The 27,348-nt window shown below is 38.2% G+C and overlaps 1 protein-coding gene across 5 annotated transcripts in view; it reads right to left on the reverse strand.

Annotated features, from left to right (window-relative positions):
* Positions 1–27,348, reverse strand: part of LOC127583617 (protein Aster-B-like) — a 305,877-nt gene that overhangs the window by 171,641 nt on the left and 106,888 nt on the right. Inside the window, exon 1 of one of the 5 annotated variants that reach the window (XM_052039780.1) lies at positions 7,160–7,234. The exons of 3 other annotated variants lie outside the window; for them this stretch is intronic. Coding sequence is in view for 1 of the 2 variants with exons in the window: in XM_052039776.1 (XP_051895736.1) it covers positions 6,938–6,978 (41 nt within the window). In the remaining variant the exon portion in view is untranslated. Of the gene's footprint in view, positions 1–6,937; positions 7,013–7,159; positions 7,235–27,348 lie in introns of those variants that run through there. One more of the 5 variants, XM_052039776.1, reaches the window with a different exon arrangement.

The raw sequence follows: 27,348 nt of genomic DNA on the forward strand, positions 1-27,348 counted from the left end.
GTAAGGAGTTTGTACATTCTCCCTGTGTCTGCGTGGGTTTCCTCCGGGTGCTCTGGTTTCCTCCCACATTCCAAAAGATCTACAGGTTAGGAAGTTGTGGGCATGCTCTGTTGGTGCCGGAAGCGTGGCGACACTTGCGGGCTGCCCCCAGAACACTCTACTCAAAAGATGAATTTCACTGTGTGTTTTGATGTTCATGTGACTAATAAAGATATCTTATCTTATTTTCTGACTCTTCTAGTTTATTCAGCCAGATCTTATTGACGTAGGAATTAACCCCTATGATTTCCTCCAACCCCATCACATCCTAGAGTACACTGCAATAAGGGTTCAGACAGTGCAGTGAGGAGGTCTACTCCGAAGACACCTCAGAAAGCCTGTGGCAGTGACAAAGCTGGGAACAGGGCTTTCACAGCTGCAAACCTGTAATGACTTTAACAGACTTTAACCATTAACGACACTAAGACATTTGAAAACATAATATAAGTAAAAAATTGAAAAAATTGTAAATTAAGTTAACTGAAAATATGTAAAAGTACATATAAAAAGATTAAAGTAAAATAATATTAAAAAGTAACTTAACTTACCCTTTGCCTCCTAAATCTATGCTGTCACTCCCCAATGGGATAACGAGTACTGCACAAAGTCTGATTTGGCGCAGAATCCAAATGGAGATTCCCCAATGTGATGTGGAGAACCTCAGCAAACAAAAAACCTGTTCACTAGACTCAGTGTTGGATTGGACTAAAACATTTGAGCTTTGAATCTCTCAGCTGGTTTCCCACTTCTTTGTTTCACACAGCATATATGCAAGTCTGGGACTTTGGCTTCAAAATCTGAACTTCAGAAGCAACCAGTCATCAGCAACTTCAGTCTTTTAAACCTGCCACATTCTACTGTGGTCCATCTGAAAACAATACTTAAGTTATAATTTATAATACCCTTATATGGGCAAGAGGATCACATGACATACTTTGTTTGTTCACAGAACTTGGACTTTGCTGCCTAGAACATTAATTGTCCACCTCTAAATGTCCCTGAATGGTGCAGTGGTTTCAAAATATGATACAAAATCAACAACATTGTTGTACATCTGAGATCATATAAACCCTACAGGTAAAGACAGCAGATTTCCATCCATGCAGGCTTTAGAGAACAAGATGGTTTCTACAATAATCTGATAGGTTTATGGTCACCATTGCTGATAGAGCTTTTTTACTTCAGATTTATTCAATTATTAAATTTAATCTCAAACTTTAACTGTTTTAGTGGAATCCAAACTCACGTCGTCAAATCAAAAGTCCACTAGTCTTGTAACTTAACTATTATGCTACCGTACCCTCAACTTAACCACCAATATTTGATTACAACACTGGAGCATGCAAACTTTATGATATCTGCTCATGTAAATTATTTCAATATCTAACCAGCATTAAAAGTGTTGTTGATTTGCAGGGCACACCGTTGGCTGAAGGACAGGGGAATTCTGCACGTGGCTTGTACTGATTATAGCTGTATTGCAAGAGAAACAAATGCAAATAATCAGGCTGGAAGTAATCAGATCTAGGAAAAACTGCAGAGTAAGGAAACATGGGAAAACACAAGCTCCCAGCTGTTTGCTTGCTGCTCATGAGGCAAATGCAAAGTAGGAGAGATGACTAGTTCCCATAGGAACTTCCTTTTTCTCCTTGCACAGTCCCCTTCAGGATCGAGGATGATTTGCCTCCACTCCGGTTATGTTGGTTCTGAATTGACTGTGAGGCCAACTTGGGAACCATAGACTCTTCCACAGATGGGGCATGAGATGCCTTACGAGATGGGTGGGTTGACAGTTTGTGAGTTGGCACACTCTTTCTGCTATTTACGCTGGGATTTTGTGTACTCCCACAGCTGGACTTAAGGTTCTCCATGGCATCCCAAATGGTCCTGCTCCACATGATTCCCAAGAGACAGCGGGGAATGTTGCCTTGTTTTCAAGGAGGCTTTGAGAAAACACTCTTTCAAAAGGCAGTGCAAACCCTCGATGCACATCAAATATAATTTAATAACTCGTATTTTAAATTATAAAACATACAATAATGTTCCTGCCCATTTCTGAACAAGAAAGTGTTTTCACCATTGCTGCTGCCCACAACCTCAGCAATGTTCATAACAAATTCAATGACCCCATAGGAATACTAAGGCACAAGGTATGTGCAGATGCCATATTGAACTAACTGTATTTTTATTTTCAGATATTTTCATTTCATCAACCCCTCTTCCCCACCACTTACCAACAAAAATCACCACCAACATGGATCGATAGCTAACTTTGTTTAACTTCATCCCATAGACATTGTGAACCTTGTATCTACATTTTGAAGCTTGTATGAATTGCTGTCTATTAAACTACGAACGTCACATAACCCAAAAAGATTGCAAAATACTCACTGACACTACTTTCTTTTTCAGAGCTAGATGATAACAGACACTAACAGTTGGAGCTAAGTGGAGGAGGAGAGGCATACCTACATGTTCTAAACCCATTGTGGCAGAGGTGGTGCTAACTGATTGCTGGGGCTGTGGCCAGTATCAAAGCTGAAATCAGAAATATTCAGCAATATCATAGAATGCTTTGCAATTTAAAAAGGCAATTTGTCAAATTATATTTTATGTGGATCATATGCCCTCCAATTTTAAAAACATTCTGAGTTACATCTGTGACAAACAATCATGATTCTTAGACTTTCTAAATGGCATGTGTAGAAAGGTCTATTTTATCATGCTTCACCAGATCCAAATAATATTGGGCAGTTGGCCAATATTCATAACGAAAGAATAAGAATGAAAAGAAAATACAGTAAAATTCTGTGAATCCCACACATTCAGGACTTTGATGGTGCCAGACTGGCAGAATTTACATTAAATTATTATTCTAACACATTTTTAATGCAATTTTATTTTGACAATACAGAATAGTACAATAAGAATTCCAGTGAACCCGGTAAGTGTAAAGGGAGCATGGATTCAGGGCCCCAGTAAGTTTAAAGGGAGTGTGGGAAACGGAGTGTTGGTGATTTTTCAAGGGAAACTGGGACCAATGGGTTTCAAGGGATGACTACAATCAGAGCTCTGGTGAGTCAAAGTAGAGCAGGACCATTTGGGATGCCACAGAGAACCATGGGAATTTCCAAACAATTGAATGGCAGATTATCAAAGTTTCACTTCTAAATTGGACATACAACACTTTATTTTAGAACTGGGTGTGGGTGTGGGACGGGGAGGTGGTAACCAAGATAAGATCTCAGAAGTGTATACTAAGATAATAAATTCTTAGGGAAAGTTGACTCAAGAACCCTTAATGAAACTAAACTGATGGCAAGAAAAATGAACCCAGGTGTTGAGTAGCAAATTTAGAATTTTACACAAGAGTGATCACACAACAAAGAGTAGAGTAAGGGAAAAAAAAATCTTTGTACACAGCCAGCACAGAGTATAAGGGAAAGGGGGTGGGGGAGGCAGAGGTGTCTTAAGTTTGAAATCTGATGAGAAGAAATAATCCCAGTCGTTTATACTTCTACAACAGTTCAGCTCTACTTGTACTGCAAGTATGCAACAAATGAACACATGAAATAGATTTACAAAGTCATGAACATTTGTCTTTAGTATGAAAGCGCAAGTAGTATGTTATGGTAGTACGTAACAGAATATTGAAGTCGATCAAATATCCACTACTTAAAAGACATTTTATCGTGAAAGGAATACATTTAAAGCATTCATATGTTCTGCTAATTAAATCCACCTATTTATAGTACAGAGTTCAGGGCAGAATACGATATGATCTGTGATCTAAGTGATACAGCCAAAACTAAGCTAAATGAAAGGAACCCTCCATTATTTTTGTACAGTTCCGGAGATGGTTTGACCAGTTGAACCTTCCTACTACACTGGAACTTGAGCAATCTAAAATTACTGTACTTACAGATGCAGCAGTGGGATATAAACAAAGCAATTTCATAAGTTTGAAGAACTTAGAAACATAGAAAACCTACAGCACAATTCAGGCCCTTCGGCTCACAAAGCTGTGCCGAACATGTCCCTACCTTAGAGATTACTAGGCTTACCCATAGCCCTCTATTTTTCTCAGCTCCATGTACCTATCCAAAAGTCTCTTAAAAGACTCTATTGTATCCTTTTTTTCCTCTGATCCAATAAGGACTAAGCAAGCTTGATACAATAAACAATAGTTAAACTACTTCAATGTCTTTGTAGTTTCTACAACTTAAACAGCCTCTGTTCTGTTTATGTCACTGGCAATGAAAAAGTGGCACCCAAAAACCAAGAAACCAACTTGAGTGGATCTCTTAGAAATCAGAAGCAATCATATTGCATTCATGGGGGAGTAGAGGTCTCACTGTTGGTAACTGTGTTGGTGACAAATCCATATTTCAAATAGTTAAGACAAAAGAAATGCAAACCTTTGTGTCCTATTTGAAAGGGAAAAATTTCCAAGTTAAGCTCAACCACCTCAAACAGACATTATTAGAATGACCAAAGCAAAAATATTGATTTTATCTTTAAGTCAATGCAATCTAATAGAACTATTAAGCAAGCTGGTGGATCAGCCGTGGCTGTTTATAGTTTACAGCAATCTCTGACTAAATCTGTCTTACACATAACTAGGGCATGGTGCAGCAGATGGGGGTGGGGTTGGCTATGAGGGTGCAGTGGTGTAAGGAGACTTCCAGCAAGACCAAGATTGTAGAAATCCAGACAAATTCAACAGCAGGATTTTAGGTTAATGTTTTACTTCCATTTCCCACCTGGGAGTCAGAGCAATGACAGTCTAACAGACAAAAAAACCTACAATAAGTACAAGGTCGCAGCCAGGGATCTGTGAGGGGGTTGGGGTAAGTATCTAATTGCAGTAAGGATAAGACAGACCTTAACTAACGGAGGGAGAATGGAGGTTTTATTGAGAGGTAGAAAGGGAGCACATCTGCTTTCTCTGACCCATTTGAGTAACCAGACTTAATTTTGCCACCAGTTTCCTGAGCTCTGGGAAACTTGCGCAGTCACTGTTAAATTTAAACCAGATCTCTCATAGCAGCTTTTCTCACCCATCACTAATATAAAGGCTCCTGTTTTCTGAGCTTCTGGTCACAGCCTCATAACACCGTCTATTGAGTGTACAATTATTGTATCAACTGCATTGCTTTCCAAAACAAAAAAGTTAAACAGTTATATTCTTGTAAAGTTCTGCTTAAAATTGGAACCAATACTGAAAAAGATATCATACAAGAAACAAAAGCTCCCTCACTGTTAAGCACTCTATAAAGCATCTCATTAAATAGAACCCAAAAAAATTAAACATCAATGGCTTAAAGTATAATATAAATTTGACTCTCACTGGTCTTTATCACTGCTCCATTATAATCAGGTTATTTTAATGACGTTAAAAAGTTTTAATCATTTTAAAGTTTATTTGTGCATCCTTTACATGACACAATATCCTACGTACTAACTTGCAAAAAAAATCTAACAGAGGATATTAAATGTCCCAGTGATTCATTGAAATCATCTGACATATAATTCATGATGAAGTATTAATCAGATGTAGCATCACCAAGACTGCATTGATTCATTCTTTGAAAAAATAAACAATGAAATAATGACAATAAAGTGCAATGTGAACTTTTAAATGATGATTAAAAATAAAATGAATAAACAATGAGGCCTCAGAGAGCCCAATTTTGGCCAACTGAAGCAATCAATGAAGAACGTGGGAGTTTTCGCAACACTGAGCTGCCATTGACAATATGCAGAAACATCTATTCTGGAAACAAGAGGTCCAACCCTTAGTTTTCACTGGTGGGATCATGATGAACAAGGAGACAGATACAAAACAATGGGCTAGTCATTTAAAACTGAAGCGAGAAGAAATTCCTCTCAATGGGCAGTGAATCTCTGGAATTCACCGCCCTTTGAGAGAAGGTGATGGTGGAGATGATGGAGACCAGATCACTAGATGTATTTAGGAGGGTGAAAGACAAATATTTGAAAAATCAAATTAGGGGTTATGGGGAGAAGAGTTGAGGCCAGTAGAGATCAGCCATGATCATATTAAATGGCAGGGCAGGCTTGAGAGGCCTGGTGACCCAACCTGCTTCTATTTTCTTGTGTTCTAATAACATAAATGGAATAACATTTGCAAGAAATCATCACAAGATCAAATGCGAAGTAACCATATCTCCACGAACAAATCCAACCAAAGTTGGCAAACTCACTACTAAATGAAACTGACAAACATAAAACATAGGCCATACTTGCACCAGATTACACCAAGGCATTAGTTTGAAAAATCTGTCCTCAAACCATTTTAAGAAAATGAAATCCATGCTGCAGCTTGTATTTGTATTCATCAAACTCGGGATGGCAGCAGAGCACCTGCATATCCACAAATGTAAAGTTCAGCAACAGGAAATCACTCCCCAGCGCTATCGCAGCCACTTCCACTTCATAGTCGCAGAGTTCCACACTGGACAGCCCTTTTAGCCTTACTTAGGTAGAATAAGTCTAAATGACATATATGCTGTGCCCCATCCAATCTCTACATAACTGCTAAGTTTTATCAGGATTCTTTTACAAACATGTATATAATCTTATGCTGCAACAAACATTTTCTTAAATCTGTATCACTGTACACAACTTAAAACCCTGTAAGCATTCAGAACCTGTAACAAAACTATATTTTGTCTTTAATAATGCATTTTAATTTTGATTTAGCTAATCAGTTAAAACCATTAACATCCCCCACAAAAGTGCAAACAATTAGACATTATCAGATTTCCTACTTTTGCAGTTCTCTGCACTATATCTCTTCTAGAAAAGCTGGATTGATTCAATTCTCTCAGAATGTGCACTGTGTATCTCAGCTTTGCTGTAGGCTGATACTTACCAAGCAAGCTTGAAACCTTTCATCAGTGCAGTACACAGCATCCAACACCCACAGCCTCTTCTCCCCAAACACAAGGTTGATAGCTCCACGACATGCTAATACACAACAGCGAGTGCTCATTCACAAATGTAGCAAAGCTCTCCTGCCTGTGCTGTAAAGTGAGACAAGTGCCTCACCTTCACTTGACACTTCACTACTGCCAACAGTTCTGCATGCACCTACATTCACACAGCCCGCAGCTCCAAACTCTGCTACTGACATTCCACACCGAGCACAGCTGACTGAAGCAGATTGACGAGAGCTGATCACCGAAGTAAGGAAAGATTCATGGCATCACCACCATCCGCCTTCCTATGCTATACCCTCAAATGAGTAAAGGATTAAATGGACTGAGTGCAGCTAGCCACAGAGCACGTCACTGGAAATCGCTGGTGGCAGCTTAAGTGTAATCTCTTAATCAATGCCAAAATGCTGCATATAGGGGATCAGATGTGCTCTCAGCCAGTACCCTTGAATCTCGCGTCACTATAGATTTTACTCTCGTACTGATTTTGCATGGTATCTTGCACACTGGAACTAATATGCTATCAAGTCTAATACAGACAGGGAAAGGAAAAAGGCACTCAATGTTATCGCATTACTGTTTCTTTTTCCATTTCAATAAAGTGAAATACTATCCATTTAAGTATATTGATTATTAGTATGACATAATCCAACTAAATTTAAATAAAAATTCTACTACAAGGAGCAATTGGTATGCTCTACAAACTGCAGATTGCAAATTATTTTTTAAACATTTCTGACAGGATTCAGTGCAAGTTTTGTGAATTTCTTAAAACAGTCCAGGAAATGTGGGCCATACATCTAAACAGGCACGGATGGGTAGATTTCCTCTCCAGGATGCTACATTTTGTTTTACAGTCTTTCTTGCATGAGAATTAAAGGTGGCACTTCATCTAAGATATCAGAGATTCAATTCAAATAATTGATCATTTCAGTTTGTCCTTAATTAGCCTGGCATATGCATATTGTATGACCTGAGCCCCATATGGATCACACTTATCCTTTACCAATAATTATGAGAGTTATATAAAATGTATCAACTTATGGACTTAGTAACTAATTAAATTGTTTTGTGCATGTTAAAATACCTTTGCTTTGACCTAGATTTGAGATTGATTTAACAGCTCATTCCTTAGTAGAATGTTCACCGGAATTATTGTCAGTTTTTAAAGACAGCGATTTCAGCATCAAATGGGACATGAATTCACACCCGTAATCTTTCGTACAGCCAACTTTTAAACGCTTCAGGAAGTGATAACTGAAGCTGAACATTTCTCAAGAGAAAAGCCACATTTAGTCCTGCCTTGTGCAACATTATCTCCAAATTTAAGTGACATGATGGTTGTGAGAGGTGTCAATGCATCATACAGCCATAGGTGCCAGTGACACATAGATTGAGAGAATGAGGAAGTTGGAATTTAATTCAAGCAAAATAGTAAATTGTTGAATGAAAAATATGACTAAGCACTTACATCAATTATCAAAATATCAGGTATTATTTAAATGTTAGTAAGAGAGTTAGTAAGTTTTGTGGTTACTTTGCAGAAATGTAATAGATGTCAAGAAAAGCTAACACAATTAAGTTGGATCACATAATTAATACAACAAACTGATAGACTTTTATAATTATGCTGTACAAAAGGTGACCATTTGGCCACAGGTCACTTTGTCACATGGATCGTATCACAGAAAATTCAAGATATTTATTCTTTGTTCTTTCACCTGCTATAATGTTGACTTTAAGTATCTGATGGCCCTATGTGTCTTTCTAACCTGTTTATTCCAACCCTTGCTTTACTGGACTTGTTAATATATTACCTCAACCTCATGAGCCCTTTTCAAAACAAGCACAGCGAGTTATCAAATGCCTTTTGAAAATCGATTAGATTTTTCAAATACCATGTCTGTTCCATAAATCCATGTTGATTCTACTTAAAATTATCATTTTTAAGTGCCCTATTGCCATTTCCATAATAATCGAGTCCAGCATTTTTCCAGTGCCTGATATCATGCCAACTGCTCTTGTCGTTCTCCATTTTCTCTATCCAGTCTTTATTCAATAGCTGTGTTGTCTACTATTCTACAATCCACTGGAACTGTTCTAGATTCTAGGGGATTCTGAAAGATCACTATTAATGCAACTACATCTATTCAGAATCTCAGGATGTAGGTCACCAGATTCTAGTTAAGCTTTAAGCTCTGTTTTCATACTTAAATATGTACTTTTGAACTCAACACAAAGTTCTATCACTTTCTGATCATTTTTCCTTAGAATATTCCTTACCACATAATTACAAAGTAATCTTGTTTAATTACACAAGACAATATCTAAAATAGCCATTTCCCAAGTTGGTTCCATGGCATATTGCTCAAGGAAAGTGTTGTCAATGCACACCACTGAAGAGAACCTGAAGGTTCTAGGACACAGAACTGGTTCAGCAATGAATGGTGTATACAAAAAGATCTGCAATGCAGTTGAACAGGCTCATTTGTTTATTGACCCTCTGAATATCCATCTGATTGCATTTTCCCAAAGATCTTTTAAAGTTTACAATCTAATATCTCTTCTGTGTTTCCTGTATTTTTTGCTTAATTCTTATGCACATGAACATTTTCAATAATTTGTAAGATTAGGAGATTTTCAAATAAAGTGGGATGACTTTTTTTTTCTCCCCCTCAGCACCCCCCACCCCATTTCCAATATTCACTAGTCATGCACTTCCTTGGGTTTCAGAAACCTTTGTGACAACTGAAATCTGAATAGGTATAGTAATGGAGAATGAGACAATTGGGGACCAAGAAAAGATTTTCACAAAGGAAGCAAAGGTCATGTTATAGGTACTAAAAGAGTACTTTGCTTCTAATTTCACAAAGGAAGTAAATGTCAAAATCACAAGAAAAGAGAAGGCACTGAGATATTTCCTAGGCTAAAAATTCATTAAAATGTTATATTGGAAGGATTGTTGAACTTTAAGTGGAAGAATCACCTGGACCAGATGAGATACTGAAAAAAAAAGCAGGGGTGGAAATTGTAGAGTAACTGGACATCAGATGCTCCTTAGGCACTGGACGAAAGGTTGATTGGAGGAGGTGGTGGTGTTGATGGTAATCCTACAGAACTGGAAAATTACAAAATGTTATATTCTTGTCCAAACAAAGATACAAAGCTAAAATCAGCAACTACAGGCCAAGCACTCAAAACTCAGTGGTGGGGAAACTGCTAGAAATAATATGAGCCGAATTTATAGTCATTTGGACATGTAGATTAATATAACAGAAAGCCAGTAAAGCTTGTTGCAGGCAAATTAACTATTTGAATTTATTGATTAGTTCAGAGAGGACTGATGAGGATGATGCAGTTGATGTAATTTAGACATATATTTAAAACGTTTTTGATAAGATCATGTCAGCAAAATGTAAACCCATGGAATAGAATGCTCAATGAATATAAAATTGGCTGAGGACAGGAAACGGGATAGTGGTGGTTGTTCCTTTTTTTCCCTATTGGGATAGACTTACAGTGGTATTCCCCAATAATGTATCCTGAGATATAGCTTTCATTTACATAAACTTATGCCATGAGTGCACTGGGAAAAAAAATCAGAAAAAACTTGGAAATCTTGTAAATAATGAGGAGGATAATGTTGGACCTCAAGAAGACACAGGCCGGCTCCTGCAATGAATGGACACTTAGAAGATTACAATTTATGCACAGAAATGCAATACATTTTGGTAGGAAAACCAAATCTGGAATATTGTATTCAATACAATAGAATAGCATAAAAAGAGTACAGAAACAATTTATCAGAATGATTCCAGAGATGAACGAATTGAGTCATGTGGATTGATTGGGCGACTGCATTTAGATCAGAGAACATAAAGATTTGATTGCATTCAAGATCACGAAGACAAAATAAACAATGAGAAACTGTTTCCAGCAACAGAAGGGTCAAGAATCACTAGATACAGACTTACGTTGACTGGCAAAAGAACCAAGGGAAATATAAAGTAAAACTTTCTCATGCTGCCAGCGATCTATAAACGTACTGCCAGAAAGGTGAATGAAGTAGGTTCAGTCATAGTTTTCAAAAGGAATTAGATAAATATTTGAAAGAGAGAAGAATGTAGGGCTACAGGGTAGGAGCTGGGAAATGGAACCAACTGGCTTTTCTCTCGCAAATAGTTGCCACGGACCTGAAAGGACAAATGTCTTCCCCTTGTGTTGTGACAATTCTATGATTCTATGCATCAGGCTGCTCTTTGGCATCAGATGACAGAAGAGTCAAAACTTTTTAATAAGTGAAAAGACGACAATCACTGTTTTTCCTTCACCCATTTCCAGTGACCCTACTGACTATCCAGTTAGGTGTTTGGGACAAAGCTTGAAATTTTGTTCAACCAATCGCTGAACACCACATCATGTTCCATCAATATATTTTCCAGCCTTGCAAACTTCTCCATTCTCTTCTCAACTTTAGGCCAGATTTCTCTTCTCTCTCTCATTATTTGGATACTTCGAAATAACCAATATTTTGTTGCTACATATATTGTCCCATAAAATGCCTCATTTCATTTCACTGAATTTAAATTACACAGCAATAAGCTCAGGGATAAATAATATTTAGGGAAATTTCTAGAAAGATTATGACAAATCCTTGAGATGAAAGGGTTTTACACATTTTTCTTGCCTGCTGATGTAATCACCTTAGGATAATACAGATGAGCCTGATTGTGTCTCCTGCAACAATACACACATACAACAGAGGTCACTTCCTATCATTCAGGAACAGGAACCTTGGCAGAGGTTTTCCTTCCCTATCTCGGAGGAAATGAAGCCTATTTATGCCAACATTTCAAACATCCATTGTGACCAACTAACAAACCTAATCACAAAACTGAAAATTTCTTGGTCTGTGCTCCTGAGAGATCTCCAGATGCTATGATTAATCCCTGAACAGCCCGAGAATTAATGTGTAATTCTCAATGATTCAGCAAAGCTGTATTTGACCAGGATGTTTTATATATATGAAGAAAGTACAAGGATTCCTGTCTATACCAATCAATATTTCAAGAAATCTGAATCATGTGTATATTTAAGTGATTATTGCAAATATGTTGGAAATGAGAAAGCAGTAATTTCAATTTATGATGTGCAACATATTCTACTTTTAAAAAAATCTCTGGCAAAACCTTTTTCAGTTCAGGTGACATTAATTTCAAACTCATAATAACAGCAGTAGATCTTTAGTTATTGTTTGCCCATGATCTTTTCATTATCAATAAATAAAAGAACTTAAAAATAATAACATTCTTGTAGGCGATAGAACCTTTGTAAAATGTTAACAATGTCAATGCAAGCATCCAGACCTTTCTTGAGCCAAAAATACACTTGTTTTGGGAGTGGAGGGTGGAATGTGCAATAAGCAGATTACAAAACACCACCAAAATAAAATCATAAATGCCAGGTTTTACACCCTCCCATTACCAACCTAAAATCACTACAATTTTCACAGAGACCTTCCCCAGCATTGGATTCCAACCATCCTCTGGAAAGAACTTTCTACTTCCATCAGAAGTTAACACTATTTCGAGTGGCATGACCACCTGCATGCCAAAAATAAAGACAGGTACAAAATATTAGAGCTCAGCTGAGTAATGCTTCAGATTTAAATTACATTTTATCATCTGTTGTATTGGTATTGTCCTTCTGGATGAAAGTCAGACATAAAACATCAAGGATTTGCAACAGCTGACACCAAGCACTGTTATTAGGACACAAACATGCAGTTGATTTTTTCAAAGGTTATTATGATAATTAAAATGGAAGCAGGACATGTTTTTGATCTTTGTGGGTACCAGATGTTTTTCAACTCTTGAAGGTCAAATTACATTTCACCATTGTACGTCTGCAATCTGCTTTCATTATACAATAATCTTCTGCCCTCTTTCTTTCCAGTCCTGATGAAGGGTCTCAGCCCCAAACATCGATCATTCATTTCCCTCCATAAATGCTGCCTGACCCACTGAGTTCCTCCAGCATTTTGTACGTTGTTCCAGATTTCCAGCATCTGCAGTCTTTCTTGTCCCTCCATCAAACTAACACATCTGTCTTAATGTCTACTTATGTTGCTCAGTTAAATTTTGTTTGATAATGCTCCTGTGTAAAGTTAACTTTATCAAAGACACTGTAAAGTGAGAGTTTTGTTTCTTCCTCCTGTACTTTTCTATCTTCCCTTTACCATGTACCACTTGTTTCAACTACCCCATATGGCAATGAGCTTCATATTCTCACCGTTCTGAGGAAAGAAATTTCTTTTGAATATCTATTTTGGTTTGTCATTCAACCCTAATTCTGGACTTCCCTACAAGTAGAAACATCATCTCCACATCCACCTTATGAAACCCTTCTGAATCCTGGGTACCTCTTTTTTCGAGAAGAGTTCAGTATTTCAGATACACATGTTAATTACATAAAATACAGCAAACTTAAGACGAAAACCAGCCATTCAAACTTGGAAATAAAGGTAATACTACAAATTTGAACAATTGCAGATGTGTATTTACGACACAATTTAAATGTCTACACCATGGTACAACTATTGTTGAAGAGCAATGTCATTCATCAATTATATCTGTGGTATCTGACGTAGATCGTGTCAGCACAATTTCTGATCACAGCAGACATCATGGTTGATCCCAGTCTTATCCCCACCAATATCTTTTGTAACACTGGATAACAACCAGAAATGACAACCTTGCCAAATTTTGCAATTATAGTGTGAAACACTCAATATTATCATGGTAGTACCATTATCCTGGGCAAACACAAACCCTGCTGCATAATGACATTAACTCTCCTTTAATAAGAATGTAGACTTAGTAACTTTATGTGATTGTATTAGATAAGTAAACCAATGTCAGCATCCTCTCCCAGGCCATTTATTCAGCTCTGATGGACAGCCCAAATTATTCACATGCCACACTCTGGATTTCCAAAACAGACACTCGATTCAAAGTTCTGTCCTGGCAAGAGGATCAGGTGGACACAGGTTAAGCATCCGAGAAGAAGTGTAATCCATCTGCTAATTCTTTGGAGTCTCTGGCTCGTGTGGAGGATGAGCATTCAGGATGTCACTGAGAAACTTCAGTCCATTCATTGGCATACTGAGAGGAACACCATCTCCCAAACTACCAACCCACCTGCCCCATCAAACATGTCTTTAGCCTCATCAGCCGCCTCAGTACATAGAGAAATGGCATGGAAGCATGTCATCCTCGATCTTGAGACACTGCACAGAGGTTAGATACTCCCTCAGTTTAAAAAAACTAGAGAGCATGAGAATTTATTAGAATTGACATTTCATTACTCAATAAAAACATAACACCATGCCTTTACACATGGTGTGATCATTTAGTCATTCATTTGTTGGTGTAATGGGATTCCATTTCCTCCTGAATGCAAGGCACCTGACCGTCTTCGAATAACTGATAAGATTGAAGCATTTCAGAGCTTATTGTGCAGGTTCTGATTCTCATCATAGCCTAGAAGTGTTCAGCCATGTTGAAGAAATAAATCAGAAAGTCAGACTTCTTTCATTACAGATTCAAAAGGGATAATGGCAATAAATTAAGACAGTTAGCATCACCTACTGATCCCATTTTCTGACACTCACTTGGTCCAGATGTAGAAGGCCAATCTCCCTTACCCTCTATATGCTCAGTGCAAGCCACAAGTTCGTAACAGTTACCATGCCTAAGGCAGTGCCGCACTTACAATCCTTAGCCCCAAAGGGCAGAGCTTTTCCTCACGTCTAACTTTAGGTGAATTTGACAGTTTTTAACTATTGCTATCATTGAGACATTTAAAATCTTCTTAAAATTTAAGTAATTAGTTAAAAAAATAAAAACTAGAATATTTTTAAAAACTAAATAAAATATTTAGTTTAATATTTTTAATTATTCCTAAAGTAAATTAATTTTTAAGAATTACTTATTTTCCATTTACCTCCTATTCCGTAGGCCTGGAATCTGATCTCAGAGGATCTCAATGGAGCTGTCTATACTATGTCAGATCAGAACTGGCATAAAATCAGAGAGGCAATTACACAGCAGAATGCTGGGGAATCTCAGCAAGACTGGGCCTAGCCACTAGAGCACAATGACAGATGCAGCAACACCTGGCAACACATGCAAGAGTCAGAAAATTCATGAAGTCTGCACAGCTGTAAACCAGTGGTCCCAACTCCAGGCTGGCAAGACATGCCCCAATATAGGTTTGTTAAAAATAGAAGTTAATCAAAGTACTCTAGGGACTGTGGAAATTGTTCAACTTCTACTCCACATCAGCAGGCAATGGCTGCTGAGGGAAAGTACTGTAACATTGTTTAACGTCATAAAATAATTCAGTATAGTATGTACACTGAGAACATAGTTTAAAACGAACTGCTCAACCAAAGTATGGCTTCAATCGGTAACCACTGAAATGAACCATGAAAACATTAACTCATTTGGTAACAAATATAAATAGAGATTTTCAAAACAATATACGTATCATTTGCATATAACAATTTTAGATTGATGTTAAAAGCTGTTGAAGGACGACCTTGCAAGGATTTTAAAATGTCTTGACAATGGCACCCACTTCTTATTAACTTATTTAAAAAATAAAATTCCAAGGTCAACATTTACATAGAAACATAGAAAACCTACAGCACAATTCAGGCCCTTCGGCCCACAAAGTTGTGCCGAATATGTCTCTTCCTTAGAAATTACTGGGCTTACCCATAGCCCTCTATTTTTCTAAGCTCCACGTACCTATCCAAAAGTCTCTTAAAAGACCCTATCGTATCCACCTCCACCACCGTTGCTGGCAGCCCATTCCACGCACTCACCACTCTCTGAGTAAAGAACTTACCCGACATCTCCTCTGTACCTACCCCCCAGCACCTTAAACCTGTGTCCTCTTGTGGCAACCATATCAGCCCTGGGAAAAAGCCTCTGACTAACCACACAATCAATGCCTCTCATCATCTTATACACCTCTATCAAGTCACCCCTCATCCTCTGTCGCTCCAAGGAGAAAAGGCCGAGTTTTGTGACAAGGGGAATGGAGACCTGCTTGTTTTAACCAATGTTCACTTAAGGCAGATTTGGCCCATCTTGGCAGTGAAAGGTAAACCTCAATCATACTGCCTGGTTGCAATTATATCTGGTGGTTAATACATGGCCACCAACAGGATGAGTTTACAAAGGCAGATACCATTTCATAAATGGAGACTGTAATTGTAATGAAAATATAAAGACGATGCGTGAAAATAATAAAAAAATGGGGGCAGAGGCACAGCCGTGCTTTCTGGCCCAATTACATCCCCCAACCCTTCCCCCTTCTTTCAATAGCACTTCAGCTAAATACTATAGTAGATCAAACAGCAATATATTCAAAACTTTGCATCCAACAGAGGAAAGAAGGAGAAGTTGCATTTTATTTAGAATGGAAATCACTGGCAAAGAACTGGGTCACAGCAATCAACCAAGGACAAAATAGCTATGTGGGTAATGCAGCAGAAATTAAGTTATTATAAATAATTTCTGCAAAAGTAATCAGCAGAGCATTCTCCCTGGACCAACTTGTCTGGACACACTGGGATAGTACTGAAAACAGACATTGGGAATATGATTAAACCATGCTCATTTGAAGTGATAGAAACAGATCTAATCTGAGCTCTTTGTGTGATTTACAATATTGATTTCAGCATTTAGCTGCTGCTGAATAACTTGGTCCCTTGGACTAAATTTCACTAGTTAAAGCCTACTTACATCATGCCTGCAACAGGTGATGAAAGTCACGTGGAAGCAATTGTACTTTTCCTAAAGATAGGGCCAACTTGGGAGGGAGCAGACTCTGATTTTCCAATGCTGTGTGGTCTAGGTAACAGAGGTGCAGAGAAAATTTGTCCTGTATCCACATGCAACCATGATGCCTCCAATACTCACTCAGCAAGAGATGGTGGTCAATGCTAGGAATCAAACTGAGGACTGAATGTAACACTGCAAGAAACTCAATGACCTTCACACGTGTACTCTTTCACGTGCCATATCCCAACAACTACACCACCAATTTCACACTCTGTTCACTGCATCACTCCCATCACACCTATCCACAATCTCTAAACATTCATCTCCTTTACCACCACTGTGATTGTAGTGTATACAATCTACAAAATAGACTCATCGAGTACCAGAGTAACATAGCACTGAAAAAGGCCCTTCAGCCCAACTCATCCATACCAACCCAAGGTGCCTACCTGAGCTGGTATCACTTGCCTGCATTTGGGCCATATCCCTCTAAACCTTTCCTATCCATGTATCTGTCTAAATATCTTTTAAACATTGTAGTTGTATCCGCCTCTACCACTTCCTCTGGCAACTCATTCCATTTACTCACCACCCTCTGTGTGAAAAACTTGCCCCTCAGGTCTCTTTTAAATCTTTCCCCTCTCACCTTAAACTTATGCCATCTAGTTTTAGAATCCTCTAAGATGGGAAAAGGATTGTGACCATTCTCATTAAATATGCCCTTCATATACCTCTGTAACGTCACCCATCAGCCTCCTTTGCTCCAGGGAAAATAGCCTCAGCATATCCAATCTCTCATAATAACTCAAGCTGTCCAGTCGCAGCAACATTCTTATGAATTTATCTACACTCTCTCTGGCTTAATGACTTCCTTTCTATAGCTGGGCAACCAGAACTACACACAATATTCCAAGTGTGATATCACTATTGTCTTATACATCTATACTATGACATCTCAACTCTTGTACTTGATGCCCTGAATGAAGACAAACATGCCAAACACCTTTTTCACTATCCTGTCTACAGTCACACTTTCAGGGAACTATGTACTGTACTGCATGTACTGTCTTAGACCACTCTGGCAGTACCTCTCAAATGTTTATGACCAAAGACAGCTCTCCCAATTTAGACACCAGTACCCAAATATTCACAAGGAGGACAACACAAGGTTAACTGGGCTGTCAATCAACATACAATATCAAAATTCAGTATCATGGTTGATGCTGGGTGGTTCATCTAGTTTTATTCTTATTCGGTGTTAATGCAGTGATTATGATGCAACTGAAAGGCTTGCAAGATCATTTCAGAGAGTAGTTATGAGCCAATCACAGGCTAGATTGGTAAGGTATGGACAATTTCCTTCCCTGAAGCATTGGTAAAGCAGCTTTATTACAATGTAGTAGTTTTGCCGTCCTCATAACTGAGACAAGATTTTTGTACTTTCTCAATTACCTAAATAACTAAATTCAAATTTCACAGCTGTGGTGGTGGGATTAGAACTAGCATCTCTGAATTGGTATTTATTTAGCATTTTAAAGGATTTCACAACAGGAAATACAAGCCTCATCATTATAACCATCTGTATGTATGTACTCAACAGAACCAAGCTTTATTTCAACATTGCAGAATGCTTGAAAGAAGAATGAAAAATTTTCCAATTTCTAACCTTGTTCTGTTGTTTGGTGTTCTGCTTAATCCTTTTGCACTTCTGACTTTTTTTTAACTTGAGTGGGACATGAATCCATTACCTTCTGACCTGAAGATGAGAAGCTACCAACTAAATGACAACTGACATATTTCTTAAGCAATCTCATAGGATTGAGGTCAATTTCCTTCCACTCTAGTTCTGTAACTGCTGAGGTCAAGGTGGGACCTGCAAACTCTGCCACAGAGATCAGGAAGCACTTGAAGGGGCAGATGGGTGGGTAGTTTAAGGGAGGTGGTATTCTCTTTCCACCATTTACCCTGGGCTTCTGTGTGCTCCTAACCCATTGAACCAAAGTGCTCATGCCATCCTGTTTGAGCCACCTTGGACCAGGGGCTCCCACAGGTTGGCAGGGATGTGACACTTTCTCAGGGAGAAACATCCTAAAATTGCCTGTGTAAATATTGAGCCATAACAGAGCTCAAAGTAGAGTGTTTCTACATGGTGTCAAGCATGCAAAAGAGCCATCTGAGTATAATTGGAGTCTCAATGTTGGAGATAGTGGCTTGCAAGGGGAGGTTGATGTTAGTTTGATCATCCTGCTGATAGATTTGAAAATTTTTGTGGAGACGGCATTGGTGACATCTCTTCCACTGCTTTGAAGCACCTTTTGTAGGTAATCCATGTCTCAGAACATACAAGACATCAGGGACTGCTACTTCACAGTCAATCATGAAATGTGTACCAGGTTTGAGGTCCTGATCTTCAAACTGTTTTTCCTCAAAGGGTGATGGTGAATTTCATCATCAATGTGGGAAGTGGTCCAACATTTCAAAGGCTTTGTTATAGACCTTTACTGTCACAGTGTTTTATAGCAAGGGTTGGTTAGTAGAGGGCCTTGTTTTACAGATATCAAGTTCAAGTCCATTTGTATAGCTCAGTGATCAAGTTAACAGTGGCTTGGCACTTATTCTCCAAACGTGCACATATGCAAGCACCATCTGTGTACTAAAGCTCAATAACTAAAGTTGCAGTGACCTTGTTCCTGAAATGGTATCTACAATGAATAGTTTCCCATTTGTCCTATGTTCAGTTACACTCCAGTTGGAAACCTGTTGAAGGTGGGGTGTAGCATTGCTGTAAGAAAGCTTGACAGAAGTGTTGGGGCAATGATGTAGCCTTCCTTGACACCAGTCTCCATTTAGATCGAGTCTATTGTGGACCAGCTGGTTAAGGTCACAGCTTACATTCTACCATGAAACTAACATAAGATGTAGACTAATTTCTGTAGGCAAGCAAATTTAAGAAGGATGCTTCAGTCTTGACTAACAAAATCAAAGACTTTTGTGAGATCGAAAAAGACTACATATTGTGGTTAATGCTAGAGATTTGTAGAACATGTAGCATCATAAAGATCATGTTAACTGAGTTTCTGATTAAATGTAATTAACACAGTGATTCTGGGAACAGCTCTTCTACTAATAGCATGTGGTGTTGGAGTAGAACCCTAGTGATAGCTTTTCTTGGGGCCATGGTCCCCTTGCTCTTCTTCTTCTCCCCACATGTGGGAGATGAGGTTGCAAATGTTTGACAGAAGTTCATCTCTGCAGCAGGGATATTCATTGCCTCCTAAGGTCTCATTGTTTATTGGTTGTCATATGGCTCTTTTGACTTCATCAGTTAGGGTGACAGCAAGGTCAGATTGGGCAATTTGCTGTGGAGTGGATTCGACGTTATGGGTAGAGTCACTGTTCAAAGCTATTTGAAGTGTCTCATCCTGTGGGTATTGATTGCTCCTCCATCCTTAATAACTTCACCTCTACCTTTGGCTGGTTGAGTTATCCATGATACAATGAGCCAGAGGATCATGAAGCCTTCACTTACCCACAGCAGGAGTTGCTGAGATACCAGGCTACCTCATTCTTGACAAAGAGCATACCCCCTGAAGGCAGCCTTCCTCTTCCAGACCACCCTTCCAGAAGGTGTACTCACCACTTTTTTCTTTGAATTAAAAACAGAAAACACTGGAAATATTTACCACTTCTGATAGCAATTATGGAAAAAGAATCAGAGTTAACATTTCAGGTCAAAGACTTTTCATCAGAACAGTTCTGAGAAGTTAACTCTGCTTCTCTTCTGCATATGCTGCCCAACCTGCTGAATAGTTCCAGCATTTTCTGTTTGGTGGCCACTGTATGTAATTGACATTCAAAGAGCGGATGATTCCTTTAAGTAATGCTGGCAGATGGCCCTTCCTGCTATTGATCATGAATTCAGCAGTGAGAGCTTGAGAGGGTTTCACTGGAGCACTAGCCTCCAAAATGGCTGAATTGGCATCAAATCAGTTTAAATTCATGATATGCTTGCTCTGCATACATTCAATAGATGTTTACTGCACAGGCTAACAACCTCACCAAATGGCATCTAGCAAGGTTTCCCCCATTCTGTTTGGCTTCATAGACTTCGAGGGAGCTCTGAGGACACACATGGTACAAAAAAAGATGCTGCTACCAAGCTCAATTACAATATACTTTGTAATGTAGAAAAATGTGGTCACCAATAAATATAAAACATTGTCCCACAAATAGTAGTGGAAGAAATGCTTTTATGATGTTGGTGGAAGATTAAACGTTGACGGAAGATTAAACGTTGGCCAGAATACTAAGATAATTCTCCTATGTATATCCAAAATATTGCCTTGAAGGATGGCACCTCCAAAACTATAGCATGCTCTAAACACTGTATCAAGTAACAACCCTCAAGTGTGCACAACTGCTTAACTAAATCCTGCATGCCTTTTATTCTGAATAATTATCACCTACTAAACCATCCTTTTTCCCCTCTCTGTATTGATCCTGTATTTATTTCATAATTGCTCAATACAATATTCTTCAGCTTAATTGTTTTATGCCCCTCCTTCAACCAGTTCAAGGAAGTATGCTTATGTAGTCTACATGACTAATCCTCTGATCTGCTTAAATCCTGTGAAAAGTTTATGACCTCCGATTGCCTTCTTCCTCCAATTGATACCAAAAACAGCAAGACTGTGCCTCTGACTCACTGGACTCCAGTGGTGAAGCACTTTATATCCATTCAAGATCTGGGTTTGAATATTTGTCACGATCTTGGCAAATACACAGGTGGATGGTTTAAAAGAATGCCCTGAATTCCTCTTAACCAGTAAGTTGGGTGACAAGAGGCTTTTCACTGTAACACAACACAGAGAAATTAACACGGGAATTCTTGCATATCCAAGTAAGCATAATATAGCAGATGGCAGTGTTAAAACGGGGCTGCAGTTTAAATAACATATTTTCAAAAACATATTTTTGCAGGATTTTCTGCAAAACACAACTCTTTTGTACTTCAGACCATTCCATTTTCCCCATATCGTTCTGCTTCTCTCTCTCCAGGGCTCATTTCCCATTGCATAATGGAACTTTTATCAATGCTTTCCAGTAATAGAATGATTACAGAGCAAGACCTAGCTTCCTGTTTACTGACACCATTCAATGCAATTGCCCCAGGAATTGTCTCCATGACAACTAATGGGCTGTGGATTCAAAGCAGGAGTATTCAGACATGCATTCTTAAAGTGGTTCTCATTTTCTGCAAATGAAGGTTATACTTGCTTCTTAAATTATTCCATTTTCTTCTGATATCAAAACAGTCACAAAACCTGCCCTGGAATTTCTTCAGTTAAACTCAAGATGATCTGACTGAATCAACTCATTTTTCCTAAATAAACAAAAATCAAGTAGAAAATGTAGCAAAGAAAATGTCTCGCGTCTTACCAAGTCTTTATTTTACAAAAGAGTCATTGGATACTTTCTATCCGGGCACAATCACACACGATAGATCTGAATATCAAACATCAATAGTGATGGAAGAACAATTAGAATACTGGCGAAGGAAGGGTGAGTGGTTCGTCCGGGGATTGTCAACCATCTGTAATTGACCTAAAGACTCAGTAATTAATGATTAACCTTCAAAATATCGCTACAAATATCCTGGGAAAGAAGTGATATGCCCTCTAAAAATATTGGGGTAGAAATTAGTCTTTGATCACCAGCACTAAAATGTGCAATAGAGTTGCAGCTCAAGCCAGTGGAACTGAAGTTAGTCAGTCTACAACATGCAGTTGCTACTGTACAGTGCGTTTAGTGCAGCTGGCTGAGGAAATATTTCGAATAGACTGCTACATTTTGCAGTTTCTGTGTTCTATGAATACTTTGTCCATTCATTATAAAAATACTGTGGATGGGGAAAAGGTCTATTCAACTGACAGTAGAGAAATAACTAATCCAGCAGCAGAGAGTGAATATACTTTTCAAATTGTCTGAGCTATGATGCTAGATGTAATGGAGTGGGAATCTGTGGGATGGATGTAGGTTATAATGAAACCTCTTGGAATCCATCAAGTCAGAGTTGACCACCCTCAAGGAAAGACAAGAAAAGAGATACACTCGAGCCACAAAGGAAAACTGTTTCCTCCTCAATCAGATTGTGCACAGAACAAGCAATCTCAATTAACACTTCTAGCGCACGAGTAAGAAAATGGTGCATTGACAGAGGAGGCATCTTTTGGATATGCAATTAAAATGAAGACCCTACTTGCCAGTTCAGATGGGTGTAAAACATTATATTGACACAATTTGAACAGCAAGAAATACTCCTGGTAGCATAGCCCACACTTATGTTCAACAAACACCACCAAAAAACAGACCGACTGGCTGTCAATGTTGCCGCTTATAGGATCTTGCTGTGTATTGCTTGAATGTTATATTTATCTACATAACACAATTCTTCAAAGTAACTCACTCTCGTGGATATGAATGGTATGGTGTAAATAATAGCTCTTTTTATGTACACCATTTCACATGTTAACATTTATAGTTGGAGCAAAATCACCCTCAGCAAATTGAAGCAGGCAACGTTAATACTGACATCACACAAAAAAACCTTCATCATGAAAATATATCTAACCTCAGGCAAAAATATTCAGAAGATTCTCTAGCACGTTAAGTTGGAATAGCTTAGAAAGGAAATAAATTATACCCCTGAACCTGTATTGCTAAGACCACTGAACGATCACTGACAGTGAATAACTGAATACAACAATAAATATGTTTTAAGTGTAGGTTAGCATTGTAGAGAATCATTCCTTGATTATTTTTGAGCAGACAGAAATGTTGCTATACTTTATACATATTAACAAATCAGTAAATCTTCAAAGAAAAGGAATGATTTGAATTTATAAAATGTCTTTGTGCATCATTCCGGATATTCCAAACTACTTTTGAAGCGTAATGCTAATAAATTTAAATTCAGCAAACTGCCACAAAATAGCAATGTGATAATGGCCAGATAAACTGATTTAGTGCTGTCAGCTGGTGGATAAATTATGCCATGAGATTTCTGCATGAACCAACAACAAGACTTTATCTCAAAGGTGGCAACTCCTGCAGTGCAGTATTCCCTCAGAACAAGATTTCTGTGCTCAAGTCATTGGAATTACAATTTAAGTCCACAATCTTTCGACTTTCTTCGTTCAATGTTTATGCAATGTTGCGAAAACCTCCAATAACTAATTAAGAATACTACATTGTCCATTTGATTAGCACTTCATGCACATTTACTAATCATTTTTGCAAGTGCCCATAGCAATCCTCAAGAGTGCATTATTTCCAAACCATGCAGATTTTGATATGGAGTCAGAAGCAGAGAAGTGCCTGATTAAGGTTAATAATATTTTTAAAGTGACTAAAAAGTCTTTCAATAATTACTCATGGCACAATAGTGAAGACAAATAACAGGAAACAAAGCTTTTGTTTCAAATAACAAAAAAATACCTGTTTCCAATATACCAAGCCTGTGAGTAGACAAATAATAAAAAAAAAGATGTGGAATAGTAAAGACAATAAAGAGCTACTTATCATTGAAAGGTCAAACTGCTTGCTAGTTATCTTCAAGAACTTTGTTTCTCCTTGCTGCTTATGTTGTGCATGCAGACATGCATGGGGAGCCATGCATCAGGAGCATACAGAAACCCTTGTAAGCAGCAGAAGGAATCACTGCCTGACCCATGGTTCATTCTGTCAAATACCACTTGACTCATCCATGGCAGAGTGAGCACATTGGCCTTGTCAGCCATGTCAGAAGCAACAGAACTCTCTGTCACTCTGATCTAATTTTGCATTAATTTAAATAAACTGGATTTAACAGCATTCCAAAGTACAGAAACACAAAACAGAGAAAGCAACCATAAAGGAAATCCTATCTCACACCCTAATCTGGTAAGAAATTAGCAATATATGACTGATCACGTACCACGTATTTTATTCCAATTTTTTTTCTTTAAGGGGTTGTGCAGAATCAAATTCAGTTTCAGAAATTACTATAAGCTGTCCAACAATATTAACTAATGTTTCGCCAGATTTTAATTAGACTGAGAAAGCTATTAAATATTGAAAAATAAACTGCAATTGACTTTACTCCCAAGGAATGGAATCATATACTGTCATCAAGGCAGTGGCTCTATTAATTCAATTTGCATGATTAGGTTGAACAAATGGATGTACTGTGCATTGATATTAAAAGGTCAATGCTTTTCAGCCCAAATTATCTAAACTGCAAATAGATTTTTCATTATATTAATTCACATCAACATTCAGTAATGGATTTATCTTATTATTCCATGTTTCTAGTTGCCAATCTTTTACCATCTGAAGCCTTAGGATATACAAGGTTATGAGAAGAGTCTGAACTGGCATTACACAGAGTCTCAAGATGTCCCGCCTCAAATGATGCCATTTGCAATCTATAATTTACAATACCTTTTTATGGAAGGAAATGCCCAAATGCATCAATCAATACAGCCATGATGAACAGAGGTTTTAAGGCTAAATATCCTTACTAATTTCTGTTGTAGCTCACCACTTCCATTTGTCTACCCAAATATCTTGAACAGGAAATTTAAACATTGGTTAAGCAGAAGTTTTCGGCTGAATGTGATGGCTTAAGATACCCAAAGCAAATGGGATTTTGGAAACTCTCTTGCAAAGAATATACTAAGAATATTTAAAAATCGGACAGTTTTTAAAATTTGGAAATCTGTACTATGGGATACTCTCTATGGTTGGTAGAGAATATCAAGAACAAACCAGAAAGTTTCATTTGTACAATTCTGCCATGAACCTAAAGAAATTCCAGGATTTAAAACCCCAGTGGTGTATTCACATTTAAACTTGGGAGCAAATCCTCTTGAGTTCACTTAGATTTGGAAAGCCACTTGTTAAGATAAGATAGGATTTTGAGATTTGAATGTTTTTGAAGATATTTAATGGTACGGCATAAAAATGTGACACTGCTGCAACATATACATCTGAAAATAACAGAAGAATTAAGAAAATTTCTACTATTATCTTCAAGAGGAACAATCAATTTGGGAAATATTGTCAGATTTCTTTTCTATGGCCCTTTTGAACCTGGAGGCCAGGAGAATGACGAGGCAGGCTAGAGGGGCAGTGTGAACTATTCTTATTCCTATTATCTTATGTTTTCTATATTTAGTGTCACAACAAAACAGAAATCAGTGTTGGAAAAAATGACAAACTAATGTACATTGAAAAGCTGGACTAAAACTCCGGATAACGGAATGAGAAAAAATCGTGGCAGCTGTGAAGGGAGCTTAGTTTAGTTTAATCTGTTTCTTTTTATTTATTAATGTTGTATATTCCCTTTATTTGCAGCAGAACTGGTTTAGTTAGGTGACTCCTGTTATTAGAATCAATTTCATGAGAAAAAAATTATCCAGCTGCAAAAGAGGTCTTCAGGATTGTATCAGTTACCCTCAAATCCTTGTCTGCCATATGTAGGAATTTTACCAGATTTGACATTCCTGGATTCTAAAAGCCAAGTAGTTCCCAGAGGTTTTGAAAAACATAGCTATTCGAAAGCAGCGGATATTCTGAAAGATTTGCGTGCTTCAAGAGAAAAACTGCAACCTTATGGGTTTAAGATCTTTGCAACTGCTGAAAAAAGATAATCTACACAAGCACATGCTCCACACTTCCTCACAGAATGCTGATTTGTTATAGTGCTAGTGCTCTTGGCACTCCATTTGGAATACTCAGATACATACCTCACTGTATTTAAAAAGCATCCACTCAGGTTGCATACTGCTGTGCTGGGACTCTGGTGCAAACCCTGGCCTTCCAGTGACACTTACACAGAAATAATAAGAATGAGCAGCTGTTTATGAGGCCTGGTGTTGGGCAGACTGGTATGAGCAATGTAGCCACTGAGATACAAGTCATAATGAATGCAGGTTCATTGCTGGGGATTCCATTGATAGCCACCCTCTTCCTACAGTTTCTCTCATCACCAGCTGTTGGATGTGATGGAAGCAGCTGTCTCCCCATCTCCTTGTTTGGCCGCAGAAGCTCAAAGGCCAGCGATAACCATTGAGCTTGAAACCTTAGAGAAGAATGGAGAGCTGTGTTGCAAAACAAAGAGACAGGACCTTCCACTGCATCCAACAGGAGGTGATGAGAGACACCGTAGGATTCAGCCAGTCTGTCAATATAAGTGCTGTCAGTCCCCAGCAAAGGCCCATATCTCAGTGCTGAGCAGTCACACCAGTCACCCAAGCCTGTCAAGCATCAGCCCTCATAGACAGCCTCACCACCACTGGATTCATGGCAAGTTTACAGCAGAGTAGCACTATCATTACTGCATCTTAATATTAGCGTCAATTCCATAAATGCTCTCATTCCTGGGAATGCAGTCTGAGTTCTACCTGGCTTGTTAATTAACCAGTGTAAGTTCCTTTGTGCTGCCTCTTGAA

The sequence above is a fragment of the Pristis pectinata genome, chromosome 27 (genome assembly GCF_009764475.1).
Source record: "Pristis pectinata isolate sPriPec2 chromosome 27, sPriPec2.1.pri, whole genome shotgun sequence".
NCBI classification, from domain to species: Eukaryota; Metazoa; Chordata; class Chondrichthyes; order Rhinopristiformes; family Pristidae; genus Pristis; species Pristis pectinata.